Below are 26,341 nucleotides of genomic sequence, written 5' to 3'. Positions count from 1 at the left end.
AAATTTTCTCTCCTAATTTTATGCAATTCATCACTTAACACTATCTTATGGACTTCCCTCCAGACTGGTGCATGTGGGCATGAACTAGTTTTCCACATTCTGGCATGCTTTTCCACAGTGTGGCAGCTCCAGTTCTGCTCAACCAATATCTGCTGATTTAGTCTGTTTAGAGTTTTCCCCATTGCAAACATTACTGCACTAATCACCCTTGCTTTTATTTTTATGTGATGGAGTCCCCAAATGGAAATGTCTTTTGCAGTATCAACAGGTACATGAAGTTTTAGTTTACACCAGATACTTTCACAAAATGTTGAAATTATTACCACCCTCTTGACAGCACCAGATATTTAACAGTTTTTCAAAGTCATTTTCTTTTTTTTTTTTTTAAGTATTTTATTTTATTTATTTAGGTCGCACCGCACAGCATGTGGATCTTAGTTCCCAGACCAGGGATTGAACCTGTGCCCCCTGCAGTGGAAGCACACAGTCTTAACTGCTGAACCACTAGAGAAGTCATTTTCTATCAAGTCAATATCTCTCATTTGTATTTTTTTATTTCTTTCTCAGGGGAAAATGAAATGGATCATCCTAGACACAAGCTTCAAGTAGAAGACGCAAAGAACTACTCTAATACACTAACCATGTAGAGGGCAGAGTGATGAGTTTGGAGAGGTACACAAATGGAAGGGCTTGGGAAGAAGGTCAAGGATGGCAGTTATCTTATTAGCTGTAATTGAGAGTAGCTGTGGTCGGGTATAGACTCTGCTTGCTCTGGGTCATTACTAATTCCTCTTTGAGTCTTCGTCATTTGAAACTTCAACTGAAATTTCCACCTGACTTTGAGATTCAATGGCCAAAAATCAATGTGGTCTTCCTTTTACAAGTTGTATTACGTTCATTTTCCTATGTGGACAGTAGCTGGACTTCTATAAGTAGCTGGACTCTGTTCAGTTTCCCAAAGTAAAAATGGAAGAGTCCACTGGTGTGTGACTTTGGGGCCAGAATCGCCACCAGGGCACAATGACTGCTTGGGCAACAGAATCACAGCCCTGCTCAGAGTAGGAGACTTGGGCTGAACCTCTGAAAGACCTGCAGACTGATGCAGATTTGCAGACCTCATGGCAGACCTACTGAATTCTAATCTCCTAAAGTGGAAACTGTCTTCCCCAGGAATCTATACTTGTAGTGGATGAATTGATTCCGTAGAGGATCCTTATAAATGTTGGATGCTAAGGAAGTCAGATGCAGCCTTGACCCCAGACTTCTTCTATACCCTCCCAAAGTGGGACCCCAGAAACCAGCTACTTATGTAGGAGGCAGCATCGCATAATGGTGAAGAAGGTTCCCAAGTCAGATGTCCTTGGCTGAAACCAGCTCCTGATTTATTAGTTATGAGCCCCTGGGCATGCTACTTACCCTCTGCACCCTCATTTTTTAACCTGAAAATGGGAACACTGGATATTATCTACTGTCTATCGTATCTGATGTGAAAAGAGAATAATACAGTGTGGGCAGAGCACCTAGAAAAGAGTCTGACACATAGTAGGTGCTGAATAAATACCAGGAAGCCAAAATGGGACTTTGGGGGCCTCTCTGGATGACAGGGCTTCCCTTGTGGCTCAGCTGGTAAAGAATCCACTTGCAATGCGGGAGATCCAGGTTCAATCCCTGGGTTGGGAAGATCCACTGGAGAAGGGAAGTGAAGTGAAGTGAAGTCTCCCAGTCGTGTCCGACTCTTTGCGACCCCATGGACTGTAGCCTACCAGGCTCCTCCGTCCGTGGGATTCTCCAGTCAAGAGTACTGGAGTGGGTTGCCATTTAAAGGCTCCATTATTCTGGCCTAGAGAATTCCATGGACTATATAGTCCATGAGGTCACAAAGAGTCAGACATGACTAAGCGACTTTCACTTTCATTTCTTTTACTTTCACTGGATGAGAAGTCCTTCAGGTTTCGCATTACCATTTGGCTTCCAATGATGATGTGATGTGTTAGTTGCTCAGGTGTGTCTGACTTTTTGTGACTCCACAGACTAGCAGCCCGCCAGGTCCCTCTGTCCTTGGAATTCTCCAGGCAAGAATACTGGAGTGGGTTGCCATTCCCTTCTCCAGGGGTTCTTCACAACTCAAGGATCAAACTCGGGTCTCCTGCGTTGTAGGCAGATTCTTTACCATCTGAGCTACCAGGGAAGCCCCATCATTTTGCTTCTACTTCTAGCTTTTCTAACCAATTCCAATCACTGAAGAAATTAGATGCTCTTAGCTGATGCAGGCCTCCTATCCCTAGAAGCATGCTTGCTCCTGAGGGCTAGTTCTCTGCACTAAGCCAGCAAGAGCCATGTTTTTTCCTAACAGCTGCATCTGTGACTTTCTCTGCCTTTTGAAGCATCTTCACTTAGTCCAGATCACCGCCAGACTTTGACAGGTTCTTTCTCTTAATCCACTGCTATAGCCCAGGCTGACTCGCTGTCCATTTTTCTCCTAACCTATTATCCACTATAGAAGGTGATCACTTTCATTTACACAGTGATGCCAGGCACTGAAGGAATAACCAAAATGCCCAAAACATGCACCATGGGATGGAGTTGGACAGCAATTCTTGGCTAATACATTTTACTCTGCAGCTTCAAAACTTGATGCTATTTTATTTCAGATTCTAAACACAAGAAGATGTTCTTACGTTCAACTGAATGAATGTTTCAAGAAAATGACTTACAAGTTTCAAAACTTAATCATCATATCAGAAAATCTTGGATAAAACCATCCACCAAATTTCAGGGTAGGTGAGGCGAGGTTTTCTGGTTTTGTGTTTTCATTGATTCAAACAATCCTTGGTAAAGTTTCTTTGAGTAAATTCTGTGTGTTTTGGATTCACAAACTTCCCTCAATGATTTTTCTTCAAAGAAGTCAATGAAGGCAACTGGGAATGTTTAGAGCAGAGGGCTGCCTGGATCCTCATCCAATCTTAGTACTGTTAAATTCTGATCAAACATCTGAAGATCCAGAGTCAGAAGGAGACAAGGATGGAAAGCTATAAGTGCAAGCTATAAGCACCCTGTTAATTATTGAAAACTTAGGATTCTCACATGGCTTTCTTTTAAACCACTGCCAGGAGAACCACCCATAGAGTTAATCACCAGCTTTCCCAATAGAATAGGAAATGATTAACTTGATGAGGATATGTCACAGTTTCCTGTTATTAAGTTTCCCTGCCTTTAACCTGTTTTAAAAACAGGCAATGATCACTGACCAGGTTTTGGCCACCTACACCCAGCCCCAAACTCTCTGGACATTAATATGATATGATCATAGCTGTCATTTATTGAGCACCTCCTGGGAGTCAGGCACTTTATGATTTGGTTCCCTCTGTATCTCTCATGGAGAAATACAGTCCCTCATGCAGTGACCTAGTCTCAGGCCTGGATCTGTACCCAGGTCATCTGATGCCAAAGCTCTCACCTGACACCATGTGGCTTCTCTGCTGCCAAGGCTGGGAGTATCCAGTTCTGCCTCTCCGTCTGTGTGCAGGTAGTCCTTCCCTCCCTGTGCCCACACTGCCCACCAGGCAGGAGTTGTGTGTGGTCAGGGCTGTGGCAAAGAAAAAGGGTGGCCTTGCAAGACCCGGATTATGAGCCTAGATCCACCACATTGTGCCTAACTGACCTGGAGAAGATTCTCACATACACAGGATGGAAATAAAAATACAGTCCTGGCCTTATGCACAAGGTCTTTGCCAGAATCAAGTGAGATCAAGAACGAGAGGAATCTTCATCAAGCATCAAGTGCAATGAAAAGGTGAAGTGTTGGTAGAAATGTCACTTAAAACAGTGGTTTCTAACTCCTTTCTCTGCAGATTTTACCACAGCAACTTAAGTGTGGTAAGCCTGCAGGGCTGCAGGGTGGGGTGAGGGTGGGAACACAGCCAGGAGGCTGCGTCTTCTCCAGTCCCTCTCATCACTGATCAGACTCTGGACCCCAGGAGAGACGCAGCCCCCATGACTCAACTTCCTGTCTGCCCAAGGGAAGACCTAAACTAACAAGTCCAGGAGCCCTTCCATCTAATCGTTTACAGTTGATTTGAAATTCAGTTCCTCCTCTTGCATCTCTTCACCCAAAAGACCAGTGGTTCTCAACATTGGCTGCCTATTAGAATCACTGGGGTAGCTTTTAAACCATACTCCTGGCTGCATCCCAGTCTCTGAGAGCCTGATGTAATTGGTCAAGTGAGAGTCTCACACATCTGTATTTTTAAAAGAGCTCCCAGTTTGATTTTAATGTGCTTCCAGAGTTGAAAAGCATCATTCTCGGAGGGGAAAAAAATGAAAAGAAACTCCTTTTCAGGAGGGAGCTCAGGAGGGCAGGAGGGCATCTGTCTTCACACATACTCAGTAAAAGGGAGAACTGAGTGACCCGGCCCCCACTTTACCACCACTGTGCCTATGGGGCGCCCATCATGGACAGCAGCAGACCCAGGCCACCTGATCTCTTAAGCAACTCCTTTCTATCATTTTGTTCTCAACAGGACTGGGCTCATTAAGGAGCATAGCAGAAGTTAGGGCTTGCCAGGTGGCGCAGTGGTAAAGAATCTGCCTGCCAGTGCAGCCCCTGGAGGAGGACATGGCAACCCCCTCCAGTATTCTTGCCTGGAAAATTCCATGGACAGAGGAGCCTGGCAACCTACAGTCCAGGGGGTTGCAAAGAGTTGGACAAGACTGAGCACACACACACACACAAACCAGAAGTCATTTTATCCATCTCTCCTTAAAAAAAAAACAAAAAAACTTTTTTCTGAAAAAAAGTCTTGCATGTCACTTTCTTAAGTTTGCTGTCCTCGTCATTTTGGAGACGGCCTCAGTCAGACTTCCCATGAGAGAACTGCAGGATGTATAGGCAGAGCCTCCACCCTGGGGTCCAAGAACTTTGCCTTAAGGCCCTTTATACACTAGAAGCAGCTGCAGCAGACCCAGAATCCTACTGAAACCAGATGGAATGCACTGCAGGGAGCGGTGGTAAAGACCGAGGACCCTCGGGTGCCTAACAGCAACCCTTGCCCCTGGGGCTGTTTGCCGAGTGTTGCTAAAGTTTGACAACCTCTGCACCTCCTATGGATCTGCACAGCCCCCCTCCTGTAATCAGCTTCGGGAGGCATGTAGGGGATTATCCTCCAGCCTCCAGCTGCCCTCTCCATCAGTAAACCTCTACACAGTAAGCGTTTCAGGGGCTGGTCCCACTCAGTTCTGTTCCATCATCTGCTAGCTCTCCCATTTGTTAACAGCAAAGCAAAATGACAGGACGCATATGTAGGAAAAGGGCTGGCAGGAGAAACTCCAGGCTGGGACCTACGGTACTACTGAGTGCAGGGATTATGGATGATTCACATTTCCTCCCTCTTTATTCGTATTTTCTAATTTTTCTTAGATGAACAAGCATTTTAGTTGGAAGGAGAACGTTCTTTTTAAAACACAATAATTTATGTAGTGTTCAACTGGTCTTCGGGAAAGTTCAAATGTCCCATTTACAGGATTGGAAATTCTTGGTAGATCTGAATTAGGAGGGGTTGAGATGGTCAACTGCAATTAATCATCATCTAAATTCATGTATTTTTTTATGATCCAGGTGGGAACATTTGAAATTTCAGGTCATTTTTCTTTTTTCACGCTTGATCTATAGGTGAGAGAATCATTCCTGAGCCAGTTCACCCCAAAGAGCTGAGAGTCTTCAAAGGATTGTGGGTGAGAGGGGTGGGGAGCAGTTCAGGGGCCTTGGCATCTGGCCTGTTGGCTGATCTCCCCAGTGAGTGGCCTGCTTTGCCCTGTTGGTCAGGACAGCGTCCAGAGGACAGAAGAGGTATGAGGGAGTAGGTGTGGACCACCCCATGCCCAGGTAAGGTTGCCCCACATTACAGGGGACATAATGCTAAAACATCATCCACTGTTTATCTAAAATTCAGATAGAACTGGGCATCTAGTCATTTTATTTGCTAAGTCTATCCACTCTTGGCCTGGAGGTTCCTCTTCTCCACCACCCACTCCCCAGGTTATAGCCAAACCACAGGCACAAGGATGGCCCCGGGACCCACCCTCACCCCTCACCCCCCTCTTTCCCATGTTCCTCCCCGAGGCCACCAAGACCTCCTCTCCACCATCAGACCACTCACCTTTTTCACATCTGGAACATTAAAGGTTTTCTTCGTGTGAGCAACCCAACCCACTATCCCGACATCCAAAGGAAACACAGCTTCTCTGTCAGGGACCACCAGGTTGTCCTCAAACTTGGAGGTGGGGGTGACGTCGAGCAGCTTGGAGGCCACCTCCGGCGTGCCGTTGCGGGCCCGGCACAAGAACATGCTGCAGCGGTCGGCCTGCAGCAGCTGCGCCAGCCTCCGCAGGGCCCTGTGCACCGCCAGCTCCACGCTGCCCGCCTCCTCCAGCAAGACCTCCAGTAGCTCCAGGTACAGGGCCGCTTCCTCCGCCAGCGTCTGGCCAGGGAAGGAGGCGCTGGCCGGTGCCTGAGCCCCGGTGCTTGGCGTCTCCACCTGCAACTTCCTGTTGAAATACTCCTTGGCGAACTGAGGGTTGTCCTCCAGGTATTTCTCCACCGTCTCTTGGCTGATCTCACCCATGGTGTGGCGTGCTGTACTGCTCTGGTCTAGAAAGGAAGAGACCCTCAGAATACCACCAGAGGCAGACTGCCAAGAAGGAGATGCAGACTGCCAAGAAGGAGATTCATCCTGGCCAAAGATACCCAGGAAAGCCCTAAGGGGCACCTCGCAGGAACCCCCCCAGAGGCCGAGGAGAAAGGTTGTTTAGCAGAGCTTTCAAACTGGCCTGTAACTCTTGGGATATGACAGAAGGCCCTGGCTTAGAGTGGGATTCAGGAAGCATGGGATTAAAGAGTTCTTCAGGACACAAAATCCCTAAGCATTATTAGCTCATAAGTCCTCAGAGAATCCGCAGAGCATCTTAGATCAGCCAGCCAAGTGACAAATCAAACTGACTATTCCAGAAAAATAGCTGAACCTTGGTGGCTGTAGGCAATAAGAAGAATGGGGGATATCCATTTATTATATTACATAGGCAACGACAATACTTGTTCTTTCATGATAGCTCTATGACATGAAACTGTTTAGACCTCAGAAATGTCTGTTTGCTTATATGGCAATGTTAAGGAACATTTAGGGGAGATCGAAGAGTTTAGCATAACACAACATAAAATCAAATGTTAATCTTTCCTTTCCTTAAAAGTCCTATAATCCGCCAGCTTGCTTGGCCTACTCTTTTTCTAAAATCCTCACCTCTCTGTTCCCCTCATTTAAAAACATGACCTCAGAAATGGTTTATGGGAACAGACCTTGGGCTTATTCTAGAGAAGTGAACATGGAAAAATATTTCCCCACAATTTAAGCCTGATCAAGCCACAACTTATATTAATACAATAATCCTTGTCAAAAGACACGATCATAAAAGGCAACCCCTGCAGCTGCCAACTGGGTTTTCCTGCTAAGCATATTACTTTGGATTTTGTTTTCAATAGCAATAACCAGATCTCATGCCTTTTTGCTCCAAGGTACAGTCAGTTAAATCTACTGGATAATACATGTCTTGGCTGTTGCTAGGATCTTTCATACCTCAGGGCCTTTTGGCATAGGAAAAACACTTAACTACTACTTAATTTTGTTTAATGTTCATGTTACTAAGCTTTTACATTGATTAAGCACATTTTCCCAAATATTTAAACACTATTATGCAACTAATAAGCCAAACTACACATTTTATGAACCAGTTTCCTTGGCTATCCACAGGCTGACTTCAAATTTAGTCAAAGATCTTTTAAGCATTTCAATAACACTACAAACTTTATATGGAGAATTCTCTTGAATGAAAACATATCTAATAGTTACAGTGACTCTAAAAGTTAGTTACACCCACATTTGAATCCACTTCAAAAAATAGCACGGCTATGGGTTTCATTTATTTTTCTAGACTTAAAGCTTACCTTGCTAGGGTAATAATGGTCATATTAGAAAGAAAAGAAGAAGAGATTCACCAAGGCTACAGTTTCTAGGTCATGAACTGAGAGACTGTTGATGGGAACATGGTTTTCCCAGGGGAACAGAATCCACACTGGCATTTGTTGAGCCATGTCACTTCCTATGGTTGAGTCCACTTGCTCCCTCAAAGGGTCTTGTCAAGCACTTTCTTGCATCTCCCTCCATCAGGCCCAAGTCCAGTCTCGGGACGGTCCTCCTAAGAATATTATTTATTTCATAATATCCTATTAGCATCTCATTATAATTAGAGTAACACAGACTTTATTTTTTTGGGCTCCAAAGTCACTGTGGATGCTGATTGCCGCCATGAAATTAAAAGACGCTTACTCCTTGGAAGGAAAGTTATGACCAACCTAGATAGCATATTAAAAAGTAGAGACATTACTTTGCCAACAAAGGTCCATTTAGTCAAGGCTATGGTTTTTCCAGTGGTCATGTATGGATGTGAGAATTGGACTGTGAAGAAAGCTGATCGCCGGAGAATTGATGCTTTTGAACTGTGGTGCTGGAGAAGACTCTTGAGAGTCCCTTGGACTGCAAGGAGATCCAACCAGTCCATTCTAAAGGAGATCGGTCCTGGGTGTTCATTGGAAGGACTGATGCTAAAGCTGAAGCTCCAATACTTTGGCCACCTCATGCGAAGAGTTGACTCACTGGAAAAGACTCTGATGCTGGGAGGGATTGGGGGTGGGAGGAGACGGGGACGACAGAGAATGAGATGGCTGGATGGCATCATCGACTCGATGGAGGTGGGTTTGAGTGAACTCCGGGAGTTGGTAACAGACACGGAGGCCTGGCGTGCTGTGATTCATGCGGTTGCAAAGAGTCGGACACGACTGAGCAACTGAACTGAACTGAACTGAACTGAGGGGAATCCCCTGGTGGTCCAATGGTTAAGACTCTGAGCTCCCAATGGAGGGAGCATGGGTTCAATCCCTGGTTGGGGAACTAAGATTCCGCATACTACACAGTGAGGCGAAAAAAATTTTTGTAACATATATATATATATAATTTTAAAAAAGAGAATAATGCAAAGGTTTATTTCCTAAGAGAAAGGAGTTGAGTCAGCTGAGTCACTCCTATGGGACTACCATCCATCTTCCTCTAACACAGTTGAGGGCACTCTTTCTCCCTGGTTGTTGTTCCATGAGATGACTGTGCAGTTCCTACTTCTCTTGAAAGCATGTGTGTGCTCACAGTTCCCTGATGCCATCCTTCCCTCCTTACATGCACACAGAGAAAAAACACATATCCAGACCCCATACACAGATTTATACTTCAGAGGTACAAATCTGTGTATGGGAAAAACAAAATGCTCATATATGTTTACATTCCTCTACTTGTAAAAAATGAAAATGAATTCAAAATGAAGCATATTCTATCACAGTCAGCATTCTTATGTTTTGATGACTACATGAGGTTCATTCATTTGCTTATTCTTCCAACACGTGTCTATTGGTGGCCCATTATAAGCAAGACATACACTAGCTCCTGAGGTAGAGTTCATGTTCCTCTTTTTCTGATTCTCCTCCCCTGCTAGTTGTATGGGAAGATTATTCCTCTCTGCCCTCTCTGCCCTCCACCCCATAGAGCATGTGACTAATTTTGGCCTATGGGTTGTGAGCTTAAACCTCTCTTCCAGGCAGGAACAATCAGTTGCCACAGTGAGGCTCGGGAGCTCCCCGCTTCTCCCTGCTCCCTCCCAGTTCCAGCTGGAGGGGCCTCGTGGATCCCAGTGAGGCTGTCATGGAACAGAGCCCCCTGCTGACTTGAGATGGACATGTAGAGTAAGTGAGAAATAAATCTTTCTTGTGTTCCGCCTCTGAGACGTGAATGTTGTTTGTTACCACGGCATAACAGAATCAACCCTGTTACACTTCTACTTCAGGGAATATAGGGGATAAATAAGCCTTGGTTCCAGCTTTACAAGAACTTGTGGTGAAGTAAAGGAGATAAGACTAGAACATAAAAAGTTATGACGTGGCACTTTCCTGGTGGTCCAGTGGCTCCCGATGCAGGGGGCCCAGGTTCGACCCCTGGTCAGGAAACTAGACTCTGCATACCACAACTAAAAAAGATTCTGCATGCCGCAACAAGGATTCTGTATGCAGCAACAAAGATGCCTTGTGCTCCAACTAAGACCTGGCACAATGAAATAAATTTTTAAGAAAATCATGAAGCACAGAGCATAATAGAATTAAAAGCCAGAAGTGAAGTACATACATATGACTATGAGACTTATGTGATATGGATATGGAATCATATTTAGAATAGATGGAAATAGAGAAGAAATCTCTGAGCCAGGAGGTGGTAATGGCAGAAGCAATAGCATGGAGGGTAGAGTAACGGGGGGACTAACGAGAGAGTAACTAGAAAGGTACGGGTGGACCCAGATTACTGGGGCCTCAAAGTCTAGCTGGGAATTCTGAACCCTGGAAACTCTTAGCGGTGAGAAAGGACATTAAGGTTCATCTCTACAAGATCTCTTCAAGAAAATTAGAGATGAATGTCAAGGGGACATTTCATGCAAAGATGGGCACAATAAAGAACAGAAATGCTATGAACCTAACAGAAACAGAAGATATTAAGAAGAGGTGGCAAGAATACACAGAAGAACTATACAAAAAAGTTCTTGACCCAGATATTCATGACCCAGATAACCATAATGGTGTGATCACTCACCTAGAGCCAGACATCCTGGAATGCAAAGTCAAGTGGGCCTTATGAAGCATCACTACGAACAAAGCTAGTGGAAGTGATGGAATTCCAGTTGAGCGCTTTCAAATCCTAAAAGATGATGGTGTGAAAGTGCTGCACTCAATATGCCAGCAAAAATGGAAAACTCAGCAGTGGTCACAGGACTGGAAAAGGTCAGTTTTCATTCCAATCCCTAAGAAAGGCAATGCCAAAGAATGTTCAAACTACCACATAATTGCACTCATTTCACACACTAGTAAAGTAATGCTTAAAAGTCTCCAAGCCAGGCTTCAGTGATGCGTGAACTGTGAACTTCCAGATGTTCAAGTTGGATTTAGATAAGGCAGAGGAACCAGAGATCAAATTGCAAACATCCATTGGATTATCGAAAAAGCAAGAGAGTTCCAAAAAAAAATCTACTTCTGCTTTATTGACTATGCCAAAGCCTTTGACTATGTGGATCACAACAAACTGTGGAAAATTCTGAAAGAGATGGGAATACCAGACCACCTGACCTGCCTCCTAAGAAATCTGTATGCAGGTCAAGAAGCAACTGTTAGAACTGGACATGGAACAATAGACCAGTTCCAACTAGGGAAAGGGGTACATCAAGGCTGTATATTGTCACCCTGCTTATTTAACTTATCTGCAGAGTACATCATGAGAAATGCCAGGCTGGGTGAAGCACAAGCTGGAATCAAGATTGCTGGGAGAAATACCAATAACCTCAGATATGCAGATGACACCACCCTTATGGCAGAAAGTGAAGAACTAAAGAGCCTCTTGATGAAAAAGTTGGCTTAAAACTCAACATTCAGAAAACTAAGATCATGGCATCTGGTCCCATCACTTCATGCAAATAGATGGGGAAACAATGGAAACAGTGACACACTTTATTTTGGGGGGCTCCAAAATCACTGGAGATGGTGACTGCAGCATGAAATTAAAAGATGCTTGCTCCTTGGAAGAAAATCTATGACAAATCTAGACAGCATGTTAAAAAATCAGAGACATTACTTTGCCAACAAAGGTCCATCTAGTCAAAGCTACGGTTTTTCCAGTAGTCACATATGGATGTGAGAGTTGGAAAAAGAAAAAGAAAGCTGAGCTCCGAAGAATTGATGCTTTTGAACTGTGGTGTTGGAGAAAACTCTTGAGAGTCCCTTGGACTGCAAGGAGATCCAACCAGTCCATCCTAAAGGAAATCAGTCCTGAATATTCATTGGAAGGACTGATGTTGAAGCTGAAACTTCAATACTTTGGCCACCTGATGCCAAGAACTGACTCATTGGAAAAGACTCCAATGCTGGGAAAGATTGAAGGTGGGAGGAGAAGGGGACGACAGAGGATGAGATGGTTGGATGGCATCACTGACTCGATGGACATGAGTTTGAGTAAGCTCCAGGAATTTATTATGGACAGGGAAGCCTGGCATGCTGAATTCCATGGGGTCACAAAGAGACACGACTGAACGACTGAACTGAACTGAAAAAGATGAATTGGAGAAAAGAAATACTGGACATTAGGATACACATTAAGAAGCTATATTGCATTTGGTTCATTATCAAGTATCCTAAAAATGTGTACAAACTTTGACGCTTCAATTCAGCTTTTATGAATTTATCTTACAAAAGTAACTAAGGATGTATATGATTAATGTAGTTATAGGGGTGTTCACCAAATGCACAATTATAAAAGGAAAAGATTAGAAATAGCTTAGATATTCAGTAATATGAAGCTGAGTAAATAAATGGCATTATAGTCATAAAATAGGAAACCATACATTAATGCCTAATCCTAAGCTCTGTTTACTGATATGGACAGATATTTATGATATGCAGGAAATTGCAAGATCCTATTGCAGTATGATTCCACATACACATAAAAATATATGGAGGTGTACATAAGAAATGTTAACAGTGATTATTCCAAAGTGGTGGAATTCAATATAATAATTTTTTTTCTTCTCTTTTGCTTACCTGATTTTTCTAAAGTATCTACAATGATATTAACGAAATTCATTCATTCATAAACAAAGCTTTTAAGGCTTTTCTCACAGGCTAAAGGTGAGGGTGCTTGGGAATGAAGGAAGGGACAAATGTGAGACAATTTCAGGCAACAATTGACAGGATGAGGGAATGGGTTAGTTAGAGAAAGAGGGATCCCTGCTGACTACTTTGAGCAGTGGATGACATTTGATAAAGACAAAGTTTTTTTTAAGGAAATATTGGAAGCTGACCTCTTAGTAGACACACAACTATCCTTCCCCTCCTCCCATGTCCTTGACTGAATCCTGTGTTTCCTGCTGCTCTTTTTCTGGGGCTGGTCCTTGTAGAGTCCCTGTCCTGTGCTGACAAGACTTTTGAGTATTTGTCCTAGGCACTGAAAAAATAAAATTTAAGAAAATGTAGTATTTTTAAATGACCAAGCAGAGCACTTAGAAAAAAATTTTAATGACACAAAGTAATTGTTGATTTTGTTAAACTTCACCATTTATGTCACCATTTCCAGTTTGCTTAAAACGTTAAGTTAAAAAAAAAAATTAGAACATTAACTGGTGGGAAGAATGAGGAAAAAAAGGCCAATATCTGAGATGGTACAGACATTGACAATTATGTGTTTAGATAAAGCATCTCAGACACAGTAACTAGGTTGGTATGGAAACTCTATTCCATTTACACAGAATATTTTTAGAAAGATAAGCCACAGGTAATAATAAAGTGACCATAAAAATAACTAACACTGTAATATATAATCTGTGCCAGATACCTTTCTAAGACCCTTATGTACATATCTCATTTCATTCTAACAACAACCTTATGAAGAGGATAACAACAACCGTATGAAGAGAATAACCTTATGAAGAGGCTATCTTCACAACAATAATCTTGTGAAGAGGATACTATTATTATACTATTTTACAGGTGACAAATTGAAGCATAAAGAAATTAAGTTGCTCAAGATCGCATAGCTAGTGACAGTGACCTACCTCAAACTAATAATTCAAATAGGAATGAATTTTAAAATGCATCCATGAAGTGTATCGTACCTGCTATAGGGGAATACACAAGACTTTTTCTTTAAGGAATTTAAAATCTAGACCTATATCATAAAATGTTAAACACCAATATAAGAATTAAATGAAAATTGCACTTAATAAATTTACATTTTTCAATAGTATACTACATTCATGAACACATGCAATATTTAACTGCATCATCGCTAAAATTTTCCACTACACTTAACTATTTCTGCAGGAGGTAATGCTTATTTAACAGCCAAAATATTAACAACATTCATATAATGTTGAAGCACTGCCATAAAATTAACAATAATATGCTGGATTAACCAAGTGCGTTTTGAATCATTATAATGGACACACTTTTCAACTCCACTTTAGCCAAATTCTCTGCTTCTGCCATTATTCATCACTCAAAGACACCCCCAAATAGCAGTGACCTCAGGCACATCCCAGTAGTCAACCTGCAGAGGTCCCTCTCACCTGGCACATTTGCTCTCATGACAGTTTCTGCCTGCACCTAATTGATGGGTATGACCAGGTATCTCACAGATAATTTATATGGTGGAATCCATGTTAGTTTCAACTAAATTGATGAAACTGAATGATGGCTTTGTAACCACTGGGAAAAAGTCCTTATTAAAAAAAATTAGTTTGACTCTTTGTACCTGAAAACATTGGCTGAATAACTAATCTTTCCTTTTTTCCACCAATTATTTTGGCATTTTTAAAATGCAGTCAGAAGATAAATGCTACCAGACTTCCTTGTTTATAACTTCTCTTGGCTTCTATGTCAAGACGTGGATGTAAACATCAGTTTGCACAAAATGGAGCTGGTTGGACATGCTTAATTCTTATGAGGCTAAGGACACAAATTTCTCACATTCGTCCTTTTTTTTTAACTACAGCAAAACATTTTCAATATTTCCTAGGAGTTAATGACTTGCTGCTGTATTAGTTAAGGTAACACCAGCTCCTGTTACAGTAACTCCCAATCTCAGCAGCTTAATCAAATGGAAGTTTATTTCTCATTCACATAAATTTAATCATGGGTGGGATCCTCAAGCTTCACCAGCCTGCAGATGAGGGAAGACAGACAGCAAAGACTAATTATTAGACAGGCAGCTTTTAAAAGCCCCAGCTGGGAATGACTCACAGCACTTTCATCTACATTCCATTGACCAGAACATAGGCTTGTGGCCTTACAGAACTGTAGGAAGTTGGGCGGTGGCAGGGTAGGGAGGTTGTCGTCTGGCAGGGTGGTCTCTTTGCAACAACTCCAGCCCCCATGGAAGGGGAATAAAAACTTTTTTGGTGAAAGGACATCAAACTGTAGCCCTCCCTGCTACAATTAATAAATCCTGGAAATTATTTTTTAGAAAGACTGACCTCTGACTGGGTCTTTTTAAATAAATATTTTATAAAGCTTACCTCAAGTGACTGACTTCAGTAAAACAAATTAAGTCAATATCTACTGATCAAGCATCTACTCTGTATAAATCTCTTGATAAATCCTGTGGAAAAGTTGGGGGTGAGATGCATACCAAGGTGAGGGAAATATGATCTGTCTCTCCATGATGTAGACAAGGAAATGAACTTTGGTGTATATTATATACAGTCCACAAGATGTAATTTAGACCATAGTTTTACTTCTAGAAGAAAAAAGTCTGCAAAGAGAGTATTTGTTTGATTAAATATTTTCACTGTAAAAAAAATTTAGAAAATTTTTTAAAAAGGTAGAAATCAACAATAAACTCTCAAATATCCCTAATCCTATCACACAGGTAATCACTCTGAATAGTCTTCCTGTGGATATTATACACACATATATGCATATTTGAAAAAAAATATTTTATGAGGATAGCTTGCAAAGAACCAAAGTTAAAAACACCAGTTGACCTCTACTCACATGTTTGTAATCATGAAGAAATTCGAGAGAGAATGCCAAAATAAACCGTTTTTCTTTGCTGGTGTCTGGGACACTGAGGGTTACGATATATCATTAAAAGAGAGAGAGGTGGGGGAGGAAGAACAGTTACATAAACTTTCAAGCATCTAACAAATACATTAAAACATATTGCTGCAAAAACAATCCCCCTAAAACTGCATTGAAATCCCCTATATTTATTTTTCATACAGCATAAGCAAGGTTCACAAGAATCATTCTGGGAGAAACAGCTGTCAAGGGCTGGGAGTATTAGGAGAAATTTTCTGGCAGTCATAACAGTCCAAAGGCAATTGGGCTCAGCCAGGCGTTCTCCATCACTGGAGGTACTGGAGGAGAAGTGGATAGACCTCTATTTTGGAATGTTAAGGAGGGGAACCACACATTGGACAGGAGATAGAAAGGAACCCTACCTATAACTAGGGAGCATAGGTAATGACTACATGTATGGCCACACACAGTGTCCCTGCAGGAGTGGATCTGAAGCAGACCTTATTGGAGCTGTTTGGGATTATGTTGTTGTTCAGTTGCTCAGTCATGTCCGACTCTTTGCAGCCCCATGGACTGCAGCATGCCAGGTATTCTTGTCCTTCACCATCTCCCAGAGCTTGCGCAAACTCATGTCCATTGAGTCAGTGATGCCGTCCAACCATCTCATCCTCTGTTGTCCCCTTCTCTTCCTGCCTTCTACGGTTCCCAGCATTAAGGTCTTTTCCAATGAGTCGCTCTTCGCATCAGGTAGCAAAAGTATTACAGCTTCAGCTTCACCATCAGTCCTTTCAATGAATATTCAGGGTTGATTTCCTTTATGAGTGAGTGATTTGATCTCCTTGCAGTCCAAGGGACTCTCAAGTCTTCCCCAGCATCAAAGTTCAAAAGCATCAATTCTTCAGTGCTCAGCCTTCTTTACGGTTCAACTCTCACATCCATACATGACTACTGGAAAAACCAAAGCTTTGACTACACAGACCTTTCCTGGCAAAGTAATGCCTCTGCTTTTTAAAACACTATCTAGACTTGTCATAGCTTTTCTTCCAAGGAGCAAGCATCTTGTAATTTCATGGCTGCAGTCACTGTCTACAGTGATTTTGGAGCCCAAGAAAAATAAAGTCTGTCACTGTTTCCATTGTTTCCCCATCTATTTGCCATGAAGTGATGGCATCAGAAGCCGTGATGTTAATTTTTTGAATGTTGAGTTTTAAGCCAGCTTTTTCACTCTCGTCTTTCACTTTAGTTTCTCTTCACTTTCTGCCATAAGGGTGGTGTCATTTGCATATCTGAGGTTATTGGTATTTCTCCTGGCAATCTTGATTCCAGCTTGTGCTTCATCCAGTCCAGCGTTTCTCATGATGTACTCTGCATATACGTTAAATAAGCAGGGTGACAATACACAGCCTTGACATACTCATTTCCCAATTTTGAACCAGGTGCAGTCCTGTTTGGGATTATACATCCTGTGATAAAACTGACCTCACCAGAAGAGCTCCTAGTTAGCTGACAGGCCTGAAATAGGGCTTTCTTAGCAGAAAGGAGGAGAGAGTAAGGAGTTAATTGTATCAAGGTTGGCACTCCAGAGACACCTCCAGACTCAAATGTAGAACAGGAGTGGAGGGGAAGGTGGAAAGTGAAAGCAGATCATTCAGCAGGGAGAGGCCCAAGGGGTCAAAGGAAGGTGGCAGGAGCCACAGGTATTTTTTTTTTCAGGAGGTTCAGAAGTAATCCCAATGCCCTGTAAAGACCATCAACTCTTTCTCTGTTTGGCTGCCACCCTCCTGCACCTCCATCCTCTCTTATTTCAGGTCTGGCGGTAGCAAAATGGACCAAATTCGTCTTGGCCTTTTCCAATTTGGGACACAACTGATGGAAGGGATCTTACAAAAAAGAGATACCTCTTTGCCATCTCCCTAATTCTCATTCAGTCCAAAGCTGCGTCTTCCGACTGCTTGGATCAGATTAGAGGAGCTCTAACTCTTGAGAAACCTGTATGCAGGTCAGGAAACAACAGTTAGAACTGGACATGGAACAACAGACTGGTTCCAAATAGGAAAAGGAGTACATCAAGGTTGTATATTGTCACCCTGCTTATTTAACTTATATGCAGAGTACATCATGAGAAATGCTGGGCTGGAAGAAGCACAAGCTGGAATCAAGATTGCCAGGAGAAATATCAATAACCTCAGATATGCAGATGACACCACCCTTATGGCAGAAAGTGAAGAGGAACTAAAAAGCTTCTTGATGAAAGTGAAAGAGAGTGAAAAGGTTGGTTTGGAGCTCAACATTCAGAAAACTAAGATCATGGCATCTGGCCCCATCACTTCATGGGAAATAGATGGGGAAACAGTGGAAACAGTGTCAGACTTTATTTTTGGGGGGCTCCAAAATCACTGTGGATGCTGATTGCAGCCATGAAATTTACCCAAGCTTACTCCTTGGAAGGAAGGTTCTGACCAACCCAGATAGCATATCAAAAAGCAGAGACATTACTTTGCCAACAAAGGGCCGTCTAGTCAGGGCTATGGTTTTTCCAGTGGTCATGTATGGATGTGAGAGTTGGACTGTGAAGAAAGCTGATCGCCAAAGAATTGATGCTTTTGAACTGTGGTGCTGGAGAAGACTCTTGAGAGTCCCTTGGACTGCAAGGAGATCCAACCAGTCCATTCTAAAGGAGATCGGTCCTGGGTGTTCATTGGAAGGACTGATGCTAAAGCTGAAGCTCCAATACTTTGGCCACCTCATGCGAAGAGTTGACTCACTGGAAAAGACTCTGATGCTGGGAGGGATTGGGGGCAGGAGGAGAAGGGGACGACAGAGAATGAGATGGCTAGATGGCATCACCGACTCGATGGAGGTGAGTTTGGGTGAACTCCAGGAGTTGGTGATGGACCGGGAGGCCCGGCGTGCTGTGATTCATGGGGTCGCAGAGTCGGACACCACAGAGCGACTGAACTGAACTGAACTCTGAATGGAAAGAGAAAAACATGGCCCTGAATTGTGCCACTGGGCAAAATCACACAACCAGTCACAGCATTTCGACTTAATTGACCATTGACGTCACAGACGTTTGTTCCCTTCCCCCTCTCCTCCGCTCACAGTCAATTCACCTTAGCTGGTTTGGAAACAAAACAAGATGCCACTCTGGCTTTGAAATCAAATTGCAGCATAAACAATTGGTAGGTGTGTTTCAAAATGGTTTGAGCGAAGTGCCACAGGCTAAGTAGGCGACCACCGAGGTTGCTAAAATATTTCCTGTCCTGACCAGGGTTCCGTTTCTGGAGAATATTTAACAGGGAGGGTTTTAATACTTCTAAAGATGTTGAAACTAAAGAACAAATATTGATCCAAGGGCACCACAACTCCCCTGAAAGAGAGTAAAAGACATCCTTTATAAAATGAAAAACTATGTGGCGGAAACAGTCCGAAACTCCTGCACAACTAGTCCTCAGAGGACCGAGGGGCCAATTTGGCACGGTCAGGCCGGAGCACTAACGCACCCGGGCAGCATCGCAGATGTCCCTCGTTCTGGGAGGCCACGGTCTGGTCTTCCCGCCAGACCTACCCGAGCCTCCAGCCAGAGCAACAGGGCCCCGAGGCCACCCCAGGCCGCAGCTGGCGGCCGCTGGCACGGGCGCCGGGTAACTAGGCCAGGGCTGGTGCCCGCTGCTCGCCACCGCCGGAGGCTCCGCCGAGGCCACCCCGCGCGGCAGCTGCTCCAGCCCCGGCCGGCGCTGGAGGGGAGGCTCTCGCCCCAAGGCGCCCTCCCTGCGCCCGGGCGGCGGTGAGTCAGGGCACGTTATGCAAGTGCTGGCCCGCCGGCCCCGGCGCCTCCCCCTCGGTCTTTCACCCCGCGCCGTTACGAAAGCGCGACCCCCTCCCCCCGGAGCTATAAAGCCGCCGGGCGGCCCCCGCGGCGCGCTCGCCTCGCTGGCTCCACGCGCGCTCGGACCCGCGGCCAGGCTTGCGCGCAGCTCCCGACAGTGAGCGGCGGCCCGGCGGGACGCGGGGGCCGGCGCGGGAGGGACGGGGGCCCGGGATGGGTGTGCTGAGGGTCTGGGGCGGGGGGCGGGATTGAACCCTGGGTGCTGGCGGGAGGAGGGCCCCTCGCGGGCAAGATGGAGCCGGGGGACCGGTGGTGGAGGGCCGAGTGGTCCAGCCGCCACGCGCTCACGGCGCGCGGTTCCCGCAGGGCGGACTCCCGAGCGAGATGGAGTGGGTGTGGGCGCTAGTGCTGCTGGCGGCGCTGGGCAGCTCCCGGGCGGAGCGCGACTGCCGGGTGAGCAGCTTCCGAGTCAAGGAGAACTTCGACAAGGCTCGCGTAGGTACCGGTGTCCCGGGTGCCCCGCGTTCCCCTTTCGCAGAGGCCGGCCATGCGCTCCCGGACACCAAACCCGGCTCTCCTCTCTTCCCCAGTTCGCGGGCACCTGGTACGCCATGGCCAAGAAGGACCCCGAGGGCCTCTTTCTGCAAGACAACATCGTCGCCGAGTTCTCCGTGGACGAGAATGGCCACATGAGCGCCACGGCCAAGGGCCGAGTCCGTCTCTTAAAGTCAGTGACCTCTGAGGGCGGGGGCGGGGGTGGGGGAGGGCGGGGGCTGCGCTCTTTGCGCGGCAGGGTCCCCAGGCTGAGCGCCAAACCCCGACTGGGGCGGGAACGGAGCGCCCGGGGTGGGATGGAGGGAGGAAGCCCTTTGCCCGGCCTGGCTCAGAATCCCCTTGGCTTTTGCAGTAACTGGGACGTGTGTGCAGACATGGTGGGCACCTTCACAGACACTGAGGACCCTGCCAAGTTCAAGATGAAGTACTGGGGCGTAGCGTCCTTTCTCCAGAAAGGAAGTGAGTAGTCAGTTCAGTAGGACTGTCTTGAGGGGGATCGAAGACATACATAGCCAATTAGCTGGGTTTCTTCTCCAGGGGCACCTTAGGGAAGAATGGTCTGTAAGTAGGTAGAACTCTCAGCATGGCTGGAGGCTGGAGGGGTGAGACTGGAAGTAGCTAGGCCCCTTCACTACCTCCCATCCCCTCTCCCAGCTCAGAAACCTGGCCCGAGCTCAAAAGGACCTTGGGATTGTCACCTGACCACCTCCTGCTGGTTACCATCCGGCCAGCGCCAGTGTGTGTGGCCTTCCCCTTGCTTAGACCTCCCACCTGCTCAAGACCCAGCTTACAGCACCGCTCAGCCTGGTGCTGCGGCTGCTGCGTTTCCTCCATTTCTTTGGGCTGAATCCCTGAAACAGCTTGACTGCTAGGCGCCCCAGCAGAGGCTCAGAGACTCTCATCAAAGGACACAGGGTTGGCTCACTCCCAGGTACCCTACCTGCCCATGTTGGGTCCTGAGAGTCTGAGCCAGGCACAGTGTTCCGGGTGACAGTGACCTCTTCCCTTTCTCCCAAGCCCTGAAACTCATATGGGGAGCAGAGTGTTAAGGACTCTCAGAAGAGCATCCTAAAATTTAACGTGATACAAATTTATGAGAACATGCATGTACATGCTCTTTCTACTTTTCCCTCATTTCTCCTAAGCTTCAAATCTGGAGTCTACTTGGTACCTAGAGACTAATGCAGGCCAGAGGGGCATATCATGGAATCTTACTTTTTTTTTTTTTTTAACCATGCTGCATGACACGCAAGATCTTAGGTCACCCAGCAGCGATTAAACCTGAGAGTTTAATTTGTTTAATTTCCCCCAAGACACCAGGGAAGTTCCATCATGGAATCTTAAAGATGGAGAGTTACCACTCTAAAGGGGGTTCACTATGCAGATGAATAAACTGAAGTCAAGAGAATGTAGTGGTAGGACTTCCCTGGTGATCCAGTGGTTAAAACTCCTCACTTCCACTGCAGGGGATGAAGATTTGATCCCTGGCCCAGGAACTAAGATCCCACCTGCCTCATGGTCCAAATAAAAAGGGGTGGGGAGAGGGGAAAAGATAGTCCTTTGTCCAAGGTCATGCAAACAAGTTTGTGAGAGACAGTGTCAGAAGCCAGGGGTTCCAGCTCCCAGGTCAAAATTAGGTGGTCCTGAACAGCAGGGACCTAATACAATCAACTTTTACAATTTTACAAAATATTGTTGGAGCTCTCCTGGGAAATAGGCCCCAGGGGCCTGTTTGGGGGGACGCTTAGCTTGGTGAGCCAGAGCTAAGTGTCCTTTCACGTAGCCTGTGTCCTCAGGGCACACAATCCTCGACTTCCTCTATAGTTGTGTTAGGTGGCATTTTATCTTTTATCAAATTGCTCATTCAGTATTGATGTACACTATATAGAAGGATTACTGTTCAATAAGGAGGAAAGCTTTCATCCTTAGAAATAACAAACGCTTTTTCAAATAACTCAGCGAAACTTCCTAAAGTGATCTATTTAGGATAAAAGAGAAACTTCTGATAATGGACTATAAAAATCGATACCAGGGGGCACAAGATTAGTAATTTTTAGAATCTGCATCTTATCAAACAGATGAACATGGCCACCCCTGAGCGGTCGTATGTCTGGCCTTCCCACCCCAGCCTCTGAGACCCGCCCTGTGGGAAAGCCTGGGACTTGCAGTGAGCTGAAAAGAGGGCTCACCACCCACTCTGATGCAGCTCTCTTGCAAGGCCTGGTCTCAGGCTGAGCCCCTCGGCAGGGGCTCCTGGGGTTCTCAGAGCCAAGAGGCACACCCAGAGGTGACTTAGTTAAGCATTAGAGATTCCCTTACACCAGGGAACTTCCCTGGTGGCTCAGACGGTAAAGCATCTGTCTACAATGAGGGTTTGAGCCCTGGGTTGGGAAGATCCCCTGGAGAAGGAAATGGCAATCCACTCCAGTACTATTGCCTGGAAAATCCCATGGACAGAGGAGCCTGGTAGGCTACAGTCTATGGGGTCATAAAGAGTCGGGACACGACTGAGCGACTTCACTTCACTTACACCCTCAGCGCTGGGAGCTGAGGGTTCCTCTGCGTTCCTCCAGCACAGGACATGAAATAGAACAGAGATCATCACTTGCTTCATGACCTGGGTGTGGAATGAAGACAGAGGCTTTGCGTCTCCTGTTTCTTATCCCCTGTGGCCCCCAGTTTACTTAATGCCTAGAGACAGTGTGCCGTAGAGGTTAGGCATGGGGGCTCCAGAGTCAGATCGGAGCTCAATTCTGTCCTGCTCTCTGTGATCCTGGGTGACTTATTTAGTTTCTCTGTGCCTCGGTTTTCTTATCTGGAAAATGAGGATGATAGAGTCGCTGTGAAAAATAGAGAAAGCACGGAACGTGTCCACCACGCTGTAACTGACCAAGTGCTCAGAAAATCCTGGTCATGGTTATATATCAACAAGAATGTTAAGTAGAGATGTGACACGTTTTACCACATGTGAGGTGTTTGGATAACAAAGGTGTTATCCCCATTGTTTTTCTCCATGGCAAACCTCTCACCTACATTCTTATGAACGTGGTTTCCCATCCTGCCTTTGTTGACCTTATTACCACCTTTGTTTACACTTACTCTGCATGGCTTACATCCCAGTCTTAGGAAGAAATATGATCTAAATTCTTCAAGGGCTCAACTCTGCCTCTGTCAGGAGAGCTCTGAGCAGTTCTCTAAGGAAGAATATCTGATGTCAAAAGGTGGGCATCTTGTGCCCCTAAGGCAGATTCTACCCTCTTGCCAGCCTGGAGAGAGAAGTGAGTCAGGTCACCGAGCCAGAATTAGGATGGAGCCAGAAAGGCCATGAACCAGATCACCCAGTGGACTGAGAGGCAGGAGGGCAGTGTGGGTACCGAGAGGACCGGGAACTGGCTGACACAGATCAATGTAAAAGACGCATGCTTATGTTGCGGATAACACATGTTGGTGGCCATCAACATCAGCCACAGAGGCACGAGATGCTGTCAGAGGGTAGATGGAGAAGACAACAGTAGACAGGTCTAGTCTGTGGTTTTGATGGGTCCACATTTGATTGTTCTTATGAAAGATACGATCACATTTATCATCAGGGAAAGAAATACTCATTAAAGCTAATGTGGTCCCTCCCGCCCCTGCCACCAACTCCAGGATTTTTTTCCTGTGAAGGCCAAGGTCCTCTCTCATGGTCCCAGTTTTCTAATTGCTGTCAGTACTCCCTGTGGTCTCCTGCTTCCTAACTTCTAAACCCAGTTTGGGGAAGTGGCTGGTTTCTGGGGCCTGGAGCTAAGTTTCCCTGACATCTGAGTGTCTGAAGGAGATACCGAGGCCCCGTGGCTTTCTGCCTTGCAGACGATGACCACTGGATCATTGACACGGACTACGAGACCTATGCCGTGCAGTTCTCCTGCCGCCTCCTGAACCTCGATGGCACCTGCGCTGACAGCTACTCTTTCGTGTTCGCCCGAGACCCCAGCGGCTTTTCCCCGGAAGTGCAGAAAATCGTGCGGCAGAGGCAGGAGGAGCTGTGTCTGGCCAGGCAGTACCGGCTGATCCTTCACAACGGTGAGTGGTGGGTAGGCGCAGGCTCCCTGAGTCTGCAGGCCCTGTGATGTGTTACATCTGCATGCAGAAGAAAAAGGGGAACCTGGGTGCCCCTCTGAGTCCAAGTCTTCGTCCTTCATAACCAGATCTTTCACTGGCCTTTTCACGGGGCTGATGCAGAAGGAGTGGGCAAAAACCTTTTAATCCAAAACCCTGCCCCTTTTAGTTAAGTAAAGGGGACAGTCTCTTCCTTTTTATCTGCTACCTCAGGCCCACTGTGTAGTCACATGAGTTTGCTCCTGGCTGTGCTGCCCAAAAAAACCATTTTGACCGAATTAATATTGTTTGGGGATTGAGTGGCCCCAGTGAAGAGCTGGGCATCAAATATGACCATTGGTGTAAACACTTAAAGAGAGACAAGTTGACTAGCTAGTTTTCTCACATTTTTTGAGATTCCCTGACCAGACCAGAGGGTTAGTGGCTCAGTGATGTCTGACTCTTTGCAACCCCATGGACTGTGCCTGCCAGGCTCCACTGTTCATGGGATTCTGCAGGCAAGAATACCGGAGTGGGTAGCCATTCCCTTTTCCAGGGGATCTTCCCAACCTAGAGATCGAACCATGTCTCCCGCATTGTAAGATGATTCTTCACTGTCTGAGCCACCAGGGAAGCCCCATTGAATCTTTTTATGAATATCACCCTTGGCTAATCTTGCTTTAAAAACCAGTAGCATTCTGGAGGAGACTGCACATTTTGTTTTGAATAGACATTCCCATGGGAATCTGCATTTCAGAATCCAAATAAAGTAATGCTAAATTGTAAGGGAAAACAGAGAACAAAACTGAACTTCTCTGTTGGTCATCTAACTAGCTAACCCACACTACACCAAACAGATATGAACCCAGACCAAACCCATAAATAAGATTTTGATGCTTCACCTGGGGGTAACCTAAATATAGGGCAGGCAAAGGATTTCACTCCAGCCGGTCTCCCCACCAAGTCCTTTGCCTGCCTCATCTCACCTAATCCTGTAGGTTTTCTCATGATCCACCTTCTATAGATGAGAAAACAGGCTAAGAAAAAATTACGAAAGTTGCTCAAGATATTCAGTAGATAACTGAGTTGGATGCAAACCAAGCTTGTTGTGTGACTCTGAAGCCCCTGGTGTCACCACCCAGTGACATATGACAGAGGGCACAATGAACATTCTATAAAACTGCTAAAAGAGTAGCCGAGATCAGGCTGATTTGGCCCTCACTTCTTGAATCAGGAGGAGGTACCCTCATCTTTTTGAAATGCAGTGAGGCAAATTTAAGACAAAAAGAACACTACTTTATACGGCAGATCCTATGCTGTCAGCCAGTATCCCATCGCCCCCAGAGAAATGAGAGGGTTTCAGAAAACCTCGAAGATGTTTATGTATTACAACTACATCTAGCTGTCCCCTGACAAGAGGCATTTGAACAGTGCCAAGTCCTACGGCCATCCTAATATTGACCATCTATATCGAATGGGTCCATCCTTCTGTCACTAATAGCTTTGTTTTCTATATTTCAGGTTACTGTGACGGCAAGTCAGAAAGAAATCTTTTGTAGCAACATGGAAGGTGTCCTTTCATTAGGAAACTTCCCATTAACCTTACTCAGCTTCCAACTTAGGAGTTTAGTTTGCTTCACCTCCCCTCCCTGCCCCTCCTACCCCTCCCACCCCTCCCCTCCCCTCCCCTCCGTAAACAAAATAAAAACCCTTCAGTATACGTAAAAAACATACATGGGGATCAGTGAATCTGCCTGTACTCAAATGTATGTCTTCTCTGGAGTTTTCTAAGGAATCATTTGAGGCTTAGGATTCCAGACTTTGTCTTATTAAAATATGTATAGTTACCCGTTTCCAGTGATTTGGGTTTTTATTTGTGTCCATGTCTGTGTAAGAGTGAAAAGTCCTGCTGGTGGTGGGGCAGGTGTGCTTTTATGTACCGGGAGGGGTTCTTCTCTTCCAGCTCTGACCTTTGGCCTGTTCTAGCACCTAATCTCCATTATTAATGACTATGTCTTCTCTCAACTTCCTGAAAAAGGGATTTCCCCATTAACCCAGGATGGCCTTAATGATTGAAGCCTAAAGAGGTGAATGTGGGCCAAGCCAGCAGCTCCAGCCTCAGCCAGCCCAAGGCCCGTGAGGCGGGTGTGTGGTGGCTCAGCCTCAGCTGATCTGAGAGG

At 45.4% G+C, this 26,341-nt stretch overlaps 2 protein-coding genes across 3 annotated transcripts in view; one reads left to right on the top strand and one right to left on the bottom strand.

The window, feature by feature from the left end:
* The window catches only part of PDE6C (phosphodiesterase 6C), a 51,771-nt gene extending 45,151 nt beyond the window's left edge, over window positions 1-6,620 (bottom strand). For both annotated transcript variants that reach the window (XM_088842144.1, XM_055425058.2), the window contains exon 1: window positions 6,156-6,620. In XM_088842144.1, the coding sequence (XP_088698270.1) occupies window positions 6,156-6,620 (465 nt within the window). The remainder of the gene's footprint in view (window positions 1-6,155) is intronic.
* Window positions 6,621-19,532: 12,912 nt separating this feature from the next.
* RBP4 (retinol binding protein 4) lies at window positions 19,533-26,014 on the top strand. The gene is made up of 6 exons (XM_055425938.2): window positions 19,533-19,686; window positions 19,896-20,024; window positions 20,120-20,256; window positions 20,437-20,543; window positions 23,934-24,146; window positions 25,683-26,014. The coding sequence occupies exons 2-6, from the start codon at window positions 19,914-19,916 to the stop codon at window positions 25,718-25,720; spliced, it is 606 nt and encodes a 201-aa protein (XP_055281913.1). The 5' UTR covers window positions 19,533-19,686; window positions 19,896-19,913; the 3' UTR covers window positions 25,721-26,014.
* The last annotated feature ends 327 nt before the right edge of the window (window positions 26,015-26,341 follow it).

Source organism: Moschus berezovskii, chromosome 12 (genome assembly GCF_049115385.1).
Source record: "Moschus berezovskii isolate FMDL1 chromosome 12, NW_MosBer_1.0, whole genome shotgun sequence".
In the NCBI taxonomy this organism is placed as follows: Eukaryota; Metazoa; Chordata; class Mammalia; order Artiodactyla; family Moschidae; genus Moschus; species Moschus berezovskii.
Note: the sequence above shows the minus strand (reverse complement) of the source record. Positions and strands in the feature narration are given on the sequence as shown.

What these genes read in the sequence shown, in the direction of transcription:
- RBP4 (XM_055425938.2), top strand. Translation starts at nt 19,914, where the DNA reads ATGGAGTGGGTGTGGGCGCTAGTGCTGCTGGCGGCGCTGGGCAGCTCC. An exon ending in AGAACTTCGACAAGGCTCGC is followed by an intron (nt 20,025 to 20,119) that starts GTAGGTACCGGT and finishes TCTCTTCCCCAG; the next exon opens with TTCGCGGGCACCTGGTACGC. An exon ending in GTCCTTTCTCCAGAAAGGAA is followed by an intron (nt 20,544 to 23,933) that starts GTGAGTAGTCAG and finishes TCTGCCTTGCAG; the next exon opens with ACGATGACCACTGGATCATT.